Source organism: Ursus maritimus, unplaced genomic scaffold (assembly GCF_017311325.1).
Source record: "Ursus maritimus isolate PB19 unplaced genomic scaffold, ASM1731132v1 scaffold_36, whole genome shotgun sequence".
Taxonomy (NCBI): domain Eukaryota; kingdom Metazoa; phylum Chordata; class Mammalia; order Carnivora; family Ursidae; genus Ursus; species Ursus maritimus.
The window spans coordinates 2,373,198-2,381,605 of NW_024426230.1; the positions used below are offsets into that span (position 1 = coordinate 2,373,198).

Consider the following 8,408-nt stretch of genomic DNA (forward strand, 5'->3'; position numbering starts at 1 on the left):
GGGGGGGGGGGGCGGTGAGGGTCAGGATCAGGGCAGGAGCAACTTCTTGTTTTCTTCCCTAGCCTGGGGGCTTGGTGAAGGCTTAGGCCCTTGCTCTGAGGCTCAGGCAGGAACTGAGGCCCTCTCCCTAGACGGCAGAGTACCCCCTTCTCTCACTGACGGGTGGCCAGTCAGCTGGAGTCCAGTATTCCCCAGCCTGGAATTCTTCCCAGAAATCCTGACCAACCGGCTCCAGGCACCTGCCCTGCATGGATCCCAACTCCACCCTAACACTGGAGGAACACCAGGGATGCCACTGACAGAACCCTAAGGCAAAGTACAGCTCCGGCATCTTTGGGGAGGCTCTCCTCAAAGTTCTTTGGGAAAAGGTTTTCTTGGGGTCTCTTCCTTTCATCCTGTTGTTGTCCTACCTCTGCCCACGGGCCACTGGGGAGAAGGCAGTGAAAACGGGGTTGGCAGGAAGACACAAGGAAGCAAACTTGAGGAAAGGCCGAGTTTGGTGATGCATCGGGCAGGGAGGGGTCTTGGGGAGTGGGGCAGGGAGCCCTCCCACCCACACTGACCTTTGCCTACCTGGTTCCAAGCCCCAGACCTGGCAGAGGGTCTGTGCCCACCTCTAACACTCTACGGGAACACACAAGTAAAAATCAAAATTCCAGGCAGGTCAGTCAAAGGGCTTTGTTGAAAGCTGCCACGAAGCACTTGGGGCGGGGGTGGGGGTGGGCAGGGCCCTGAGCAGCCGGAAGTGTGTGAGCACTTGTAGGCCCCAGAAGATTCCCAGGGAGCCAGGGAAATGCCTTGTCACACTCTCTCCCTTGTGTTTCCCTTTCCCCACCTAGCCAGGCTTGACTCAGCGCCCTAGCCCCTGAGCCGCTCCCCTCTCCTCCCTCCAGGAGGCTCAGGCGCCTCAGGGGTTTAAAGTCAGAACGAGGAGTGTGTGTGTGGGGGGTCACCACGGGAGTAGACATCCAGCTCAGTACCTCGGAGCTGAGGCCAGGCTCTGCCCATCACTCTGTATCAATACGGAAGCAAGAACCCGAGTCCGGAATCCCCGACCGAGGTGCAGAGACAGCTGTGGCTCCAGCGAGAGCCCAGCAGACCTGGGTGCACCCTAACGGCAGCTTCCTGGCCGGTACAATGGACCTGACCACCTGACCCTGAGCACCTGTGAGGGCTAGCTGAGATCTAGAACTGTCAAGGGCTCTTCAACCGCGGAACGCTGCTGATGAGCACCGACGCTGTTGTTACACAGGGTGGAGCACGGACACCCTGGTTCCTCAGGGCAACAGCCTTCTTGGCTGTGGGGAAGGAGCCAGGACACAGAGGGCATCTGGAAGGGGTAGGCGTCATAGGAGAAACTTTGATGAGTCCTTCTAGTTGGAGACTTACGGCTGCTTTGTAGCCCAGCCCCAACCAGAACCTGAACCCAAACCCAGCCCCAACCAGAACCTGAACCCAAACCCAGCCCCAACCAGAAGGTGAACTCAGGTTTTGCTGCTTCCGCCCCAGTACTGAGACTTTGGTCCCCGACGGTAAGGAAGAGCAGAACTGAGCAGATGACAGCGTGAGGCAAAGCTGACATGCCCGCACTCTCTCCCTTTCTTTTCCAGAATAGGTGGCAGGAGTAATGGTGGCGGCGGTGGCGGTGGCAGCAGCGTAGCAGCCCGAGGGGGCCTCTCCATTGTTTATTCAGTCCCAATAAGTTAAAGAGCAAGGGTGGGGAAGCATCTCCTAGGTGAGGATGCTGTCAACTGACGGCAACAACTCAGCCAGGTGCTCAGAGGCGCCCACTGTGTGGCACAGGGGGTTGCCCTGCAGGTGGAGGAGGACCAGCCTAGGGCAGGAGGCAAGAGGCTGGAGCACTGCGGGCTGCCGGAGGCCTTGGGCAGGAGAGTCAAGGAAAGCAAGGCCGGTTCCCCCAGACCCATGTGCTCCTGTGTAGCCATCACTGCTTTCCCTCTGGAACAGGGACCGCAGCCTGGCCGTCTGGCTGCTAGGCATCTTGCAGTCTCCCCTGGACGGAGTAAGAATCCAGACTGCAAATACCTGCCCCTGGGGCCAAGCAGGAAGCCCAAGCGGCAGGCCAGATGTGGTACCAGGAGTGGTGGACTACGGCCAAGGAGAAAGCTAGCTCTGGCCACAGAGGCATCCACGACTCGGCAATGGCCAAGGCTTGCTGAGTGAAAATGCAGGCCAAAGGCTGCTTTAACTTCCTTTTTTTTTTTTTTTTTTTTAAAGGTAGGCTCCACACCCAACATGGGGCTGGAACTCAGGACCCCAAGATTAAGAGTCACACACTCTACCGACTGAGCCAGCCAGGGGTCCCTAACTTCCAACTTTTAAGTAGAATCAGAATTTTACAGTTCTTAAATACGAAACTCCCTGATTTTTAAAATACCATGTGGTACCCAAGAACATCTGCAGGCTGCTGGTCTGTGAACTCTGGCTTGAGGAAGTCACTGCCGCCTGCAAAACCACCAGTGCAAGTCAACGAGGCCCCATACGGCCCCAGGCTATTCCCTCTCCTTTGCCTACGCCACATCCCCCTCTGCCACTCACCCCGCTTGCTGTGTGTCCCTCCCCACTGTGGCACCTCACCCCACCTGCTGCCTGAAAGGCACTCGGAAAGAAGGATACGGTTGTTACACAGGGAGAGCTCCTGCAGCCGGGGCAGGCTAGTGACACCGTCCAGGGACTCTATGGCATTATCATTGGCCTGCAGGACCTGGGGAGCAGGGAGGACAGGGAAGTCAAGGAAGGGCAGGCAGCTGTCGGCCTGGGACTGGTGCAAGCAAGTAGGGAGCCCGGGGTGATCAGCTCACAGTGCAGGGAAAGACTGCTGAGGTCAGGCTAGGTGATGGAGGCAGAGAAGGGTCATCTGCAGGGGCTGGGAGGATCCGGACACCCCTTTGTAGGGTGGCAGACTTCTGAGGGGGAGGAAAGGGAGAAGGGCCACCCGGGACAGTGATGGGGGGGTGCTTCACCTCAAGGCAGCGCAGGGCAGCCAGGGCAGGGGGCAGCGCTCGGAGACGGTTGTGTGACAGGTCCAGGTGAGTGACCAAGAGCAGCTGTTCCAGATGGCACAGTACCGTCAGATCCTGAGGGGTGGATGACATACCCAGCGAGACTTGGGGGAGGGTCCTCAGCCATGGCTCATGAGGCACTTACCCTCTGTGCCCCACACAGGCCCTTGGGGACCCTGGCCGAGGACAGGACAGAGCAGGTGAGAAGCTTACTTTACAACCTTGAGCAGTCCACACTCTGAGCCAAGGAAAGGGACAGACAGGGAGTGCTGCGGTGGGGTGGCCGGTGGGTGCATGGGGCGGAGGGAGCTGGAGCGGGGGCAGCACGGGGGTGGAGGTGGCGCTGGGGGAAGCACAGACCCCGGCAGGAGCGGGCGTGCTGAGCCTGGGGGATCGGTGTGGTGGCGTGGAGGTGCGCGGCAGTGACGTGATGAAACGGCTGTGTTGGGAAGGCTGACTGGGAAAGGCTACGAAAAGGGAAAACAGAGTCTGGGAAGTTTGTCAGACATCTGGAAACTACCCAGGCTTTAGGTGCCGGGGCCTGCTCCAGGGACAGAAGCGTCAGCATCAGGGGGGTGGGTGAGGCCTCGCTGTGAGGGAAGAATGAAGATGTGACTGGCCCAGGAGAGGGGATGGCACGAGGAGGCCCGGTGACTCAAGGATTTGCGAGTGGGTAACCAGAATGATGGGGCAAGTGACAGAAAGCAAGGCCAGGAAGAGCAGTTGGCTTGAAGGAAGATGAATGCAGTCTTGGTTAGGAAGAAAGTCCACAAAGGCAACCTGAGACTGAGGCCAAAGCCAGGGGCACGGTGAGGCCAGAGCGCCTCCGCTCAAGCCCACGGAGTGGACACAAAAGCCGGCCAGGTCATGAGGAAGAAGGGAGGGCCCGGGGAAGGCGCACACGGCAGCCCATACCTTGTGACCCAGGTGCAGCACGCGCACCTCGGCGTACTCCATCTTGAGCACGCTGTTCTCCAGCAGGAACTTGCTGCGCAGGTCGTCCAGGTACGCTGCCCGCATCGGGTCCACGGCCTGGCGGGGATGGGGACGGCAAGGAAGGCCCGTCAGCTGTCTTCCTGCTGCCCACCGGGCCTCCCCGCTCCCACAGGCCTGACTTGCCTTCAGGGTCTGGAAATACTGCAGCGTTTCCTTCTCATACAGCAGGGGGTCCAGTGCCCGCATCAACAGGATGATGGTGAGCAGGCACCCTGAGGAGAGGGTGAGGAAAAGGACTGTCTCTCCTAGATCCTCCTCTGCTCCCATCTCTTGAGACCCTTCCTGCTCTCCCCGAGAGGCCCTCCTGGACAAGGGCCTCCTCAGAAGAGCAGGATCTCAGGGAATGGGGCCTCACACTTATTCTCTGGCTCCAGCTCCTGCAGCTCCTTACAGGACTCAAGTTCAGACTGCAGCACTGTGGACTTCTCCACCGACAGCTCACACCTGAGGATGGATAGGGCGGGGGAGGCGATGATGTCTACTCGGGGTGCTGGTCGTCCCCAGTACCCGGTCTGAGACCATGTGCCCAGGCCCCCAGCCCCCCGCCCCAGTTGCCTGGTGCCCGGAGTCCAGACCCCTCTCCTGGTCCGTGTGCTTCCCTGCCATCACCTGAAGAGCTGCGCGTCCGTGGCCGAGTCCCGGCACCAGCCCTCCTGGCGGCCTGAGAACAAGAACGGGAGGTAGAAGGGGACCACCGTGAGAGCAGGAGAAGAAAGAAAGTGCTGCCGCAAGGGGCAGAGTAGAGGCTGTGTCACCTTTTAAAAGTACACACTCCTTTTGGGCATCGCCTGCTGTCCAAATGACACGAAACGTATGCTGGGGCAACTGGTCATTGAGGGAGGCAGCGGGCAAGTCACAGAGCTGGGAGCACTGGGTTAAGGAAATGCTTGAGCCTCACTACTTCTCTGACTGTCCCAGTCCAGCCCTGCCCCGCCCCAGCCCCCCACTCTGCCCCACTGATCCTGGGATACCCAGACATGGCTGGGCCGGGTCCTGCCATCCGGGGTCCTCCACTCCACAGCCAGGGGTGACTCGTCCACCATGAGCAGCAAGGTCTCTGTCCCGGACCCCACCTGGCCCAGGGGACAAAGACAGACCTGTCAGCCCCAACGGCACCAGACCCACATCCATGATGCTCTCCAGCAAAAGGCGCAGGACTCACTAGGACAGGCCGAGAGAAGGAGACAGTCAGACAGGCCTCATCCCGGCTCACATGCAGGCAGCGCAGGGCGTCCTGGGGGTCAGCTGGGGGCGAAACACAACCTCAGGTCTCCTCAAATCCTCTTGCATTGCTTCCAAGCCCTGAACGCCCAGCCTCTTTCCCCACGGCTCACCTCGTCCCAGCAGCCAGCGGTGATAGAACCAGGCGCTCTGATCATTGGGGTCCGTGAAGAAGGCGTTCTGCACCAGCTCCAGTTCTGCAGGGGCCAAGGAGGCATGGGCTCTGGCCACCCCCGTGTCCCACCCTCACCCTCAGCTCCATTCATCTGTTGGCCCTGCACAATGGCTGAATCTTTCGCACTGGACACTTGAGTTCCCTGCAGCCAGGGGTTGAATCGTATGCACCCCCAAAGCCAGGCACAAAGGTGCTCAACAAGCCCGAGTAGGAGGTTCAGGAACAGGGTTAGGTAAACAGGGCTGGAAAGGCAGCACCGCAGAGTCTTCCCCAGCACCCTCTGGCCCTGCTGACCTTTGAGGAGCACATCCTCAGGGAGGCGTCCCTGTGGTCCAGAGTCTGGCTGGGGATGCAGCTGGGGCAAGAGACAGGAGCGGTAATGCCAGGAGGAGTAGTTGGAAAAGTTTCGGGTGATGAGGCTGTCGGTGAAGGCTAGCTCCTCTGCAGGGGGCACAGCTGCCTGGGCGGCCACAAAGCGCCGGTAGTCCCAGCAGTGAACTGGGGGAGGAGTGACGGCACACCTCAGAAGTAGCACGAGGAGAGCTCTATAGCTAGAACCCCTGGAGTTCCTGCGGAAACCCTTAGAAACACCTCCGTGCGCTCCACAGAGCATGTGTTTGTCTCCATCACCCTTTTTGCCATCAGCTCAGTGGGCCATCCCTCCCAACCCTGGGCCTTACTGAGGCCCCAGTAACCACGGTCTGGGGCGCAATCAGCAGGCAGGCACGTACAGTTCCGCTCATCGACCTCGAGGAAGCGGGCACATAACTCCAGCTCCCGGGCCCAGTTGGGCTCTGGCAGGCGGCCCAGCAGCCAGCAGCGGTGGTGCCAGGTACCATAGGACTTGGGGTTCACCCGCAGGCAGCTCTCCAGGAAGCCCAGTTCTGTCTTCACCAGAGCTGCCAACTCCTCGGGGGACCTGCACTCAGAGGGAAATGGGACTCAGGGCCGTCCAACACTCAACCTCAGCTCACCCCTGACTTTCTACACCCTGCCCACTGTTCCCCTCTGCCTATGCCCCTGGCTACCCCAATCTTCCTCTACCCCTGGACCCAGGCAGGGCAGGGCCAGTGCCATCTACGCACTTTTGGGCCTCCAGCTGCTGAAGCACCTCTCGTCGACAGTTCCAGAGGGTGGCAAAGTCGGGGTTGGCTCCCAGAATCTGGCTTGTCAGTTCCAGCACTGATTCATCCAGCTCACCAGCCTGGCGCTTAGAACATAGGTAGTAGCAAGGTCAGAGATCATATTATTCTCCCACTGCAAGACTAAATAACATAAATAGAACTACTGAATATTCTGTAAACCACATGCTACACAACAGGTACCACGCAGAGCACTTTAGGGGTTAACAAGTATCCTCTCATTTAATATTCACAACAACCTTATGCAGTAAGGTCCATTTTACAGAAGAGTAAACTGAAACTTAAAGAGATTCAGTAACTTGCCTAAGGTCACACTGCTTGTAAGCGATGGAACCCAGATATGGATCCAGACTGTCTGACTCTAAGGCCCAGCTCTTGGCCTCTGTGATATACTAAGGGGGCTGCCTGGAGAAGGGGCTATCTCTGAGGGCCCCACCTTCTGGAAGACAGTCTGGGTGGCTGACTGGTATAGCCTCAGCTTCTGCTCCCGCTCTAGCCTTTTGGCCTCCGCCTACTTCCGATGTCTTCACCTTCAGGCGCCCGTGCTACAGGGATGAGGGGGCGGATGGAAGGGTGCAGACTGCCTTGCAGGGGCAGACCCACCGAAACCCCCCACTGCGGAGCCCCAGGCTTATAGAGGGCAACGGAGGCAAGGCCACGCGGGCCATGGGCATGCGGAGGTGAGGGGCTTGACTCAAAGGTCTCACCATGGCGCCGGCTCAGGGCTCAAGACGGGGAAGGGGTCCAGGGGAAGCTCGAAAAACCTGGGGAAAGAAGTGCCAATCATGGGAGCCCCGCCCCCGCTAGCCCCGCCCCCAGCGCGTCCCCGGAAGCCGCACGCGAGCCTTGGCGGAGACCCCCGGGGTGTGAAAGGATCCTGGGACAAACGGCGCTTGTTCTGGAGCAGGCGCCCACCTAGATGGGGGCTCGTACCCTTGTCGCCTCGCCCACAGCCCGATCCTCCGGGGCCGGACCCAACTCGGGGGACCTAAGCAATGGGGACCACCCAGCGCCTGGAGACTACCGCTACCCACCCACCCCACGGATCCCAGACACTCCCGCCCCCCGCGGGCGGACCCACCTGCGCTGAGGGGAGGCGTGGGGCACGCTAAACTGCGGCGCCAGCCACCGAGCCCGGGCGCAGGCTAGAGCGGCTCCACGCCCGGCTCTCCAAGGCGCAGCGCCCTCTGCAGGCTTGGAGAAGGGCGGGCGGCGGAGTAGGCGGGCTCGCGAGGCGCGTGCGCCAGTCGTCTCTGGAAAGGCCGAGTCCCTGTAATTTGCCCTCTGGTGCCTATGAGTGCGCATGAGCGACGGTGTAGCGCGCATGAAAGCCGTGGGGCCTGCAATTTCAGTCAGCTGCTCAAACTGCAGTTTTTTCAGCAGCCGGGGACTCACGCAGTCACTATCCCACTGACCTCACTCTGGCCGCACGGGCCGCCTCCTACTTGCCACATCTAACGGGTGGAGTTTCCTGTCCTTATCTCCACTGGCCCCTGTAGCTTTTATGCGGCTGACTTCTTTCTGCTTGACACCCTTTCCTGGCTTCTCCTGCATTTCTGCCCCTCTCTTCTCATCTGTTCACCTTCTTCTCCCCTAAATGTTGGTGATCTCCAGGGCCCTTTCCTCACCTCCTGCCACATCACACACTATTCCTGGAAGAACATTCACAAATCCAAGCCTTCTCCTGCTTGGAGTTGGAACGGCCCCAGAGCTCTGTCCTGGACCCACAGGTTCTCTGGCCCCATACTTTCTCTGGGTGACTTCATCCATACTCATGGTTTTAATTACTACCTGTGAGCTGATAACACTCGAACTTGTGTCTCCAGCCCAGATGTCTAATGAGCTGTAAAA

General features: G+C 59.6%; 1 protein-coding gene across 1 annotated transcript; it reads right to left on the bottom strand.

Moving 5' to 3' along the window:
- Nucleotides 1-1,672: 1,672 nt before the first annotated feature.
- RABGGTA (Rab geranylgeranyltransferase subunit alpha) lies at nucleotides 1,673-7,862 on the bottom strand. The gene is given in 18 exon segments (XM_040620847.1): nucleotides 1,673-1,880; nucleotides 2,638-2,725; nucleotides 2,985-3,098; nucleotides 3,939-4,055; nucleotides 4,143-4,231; nucleotides 4,375-4,463; nucleotides 4,629-4,680; nucleotides 4,775-4,880; nucleotides 4,991-5,092; nucleotides 5,182-5,264; nucleotides 5,354-5,437; nucleotides 5,710-5,913; nucleotides 6,147-6,334; nucleotides 6,501-6,625; nucleotides 6,994-7,069; nucleotides 7,071-7,102; nucleotides 7,491-7,545; nucleotides 7,639-7,862. Coding segments are annotated over 18 exon segments (1,977 nt in total). The 3' UTR covers nucleotides 1,673-1,731.
- Nucleotides 7,863-8,408: the final 546 nt, after the last annotated feature.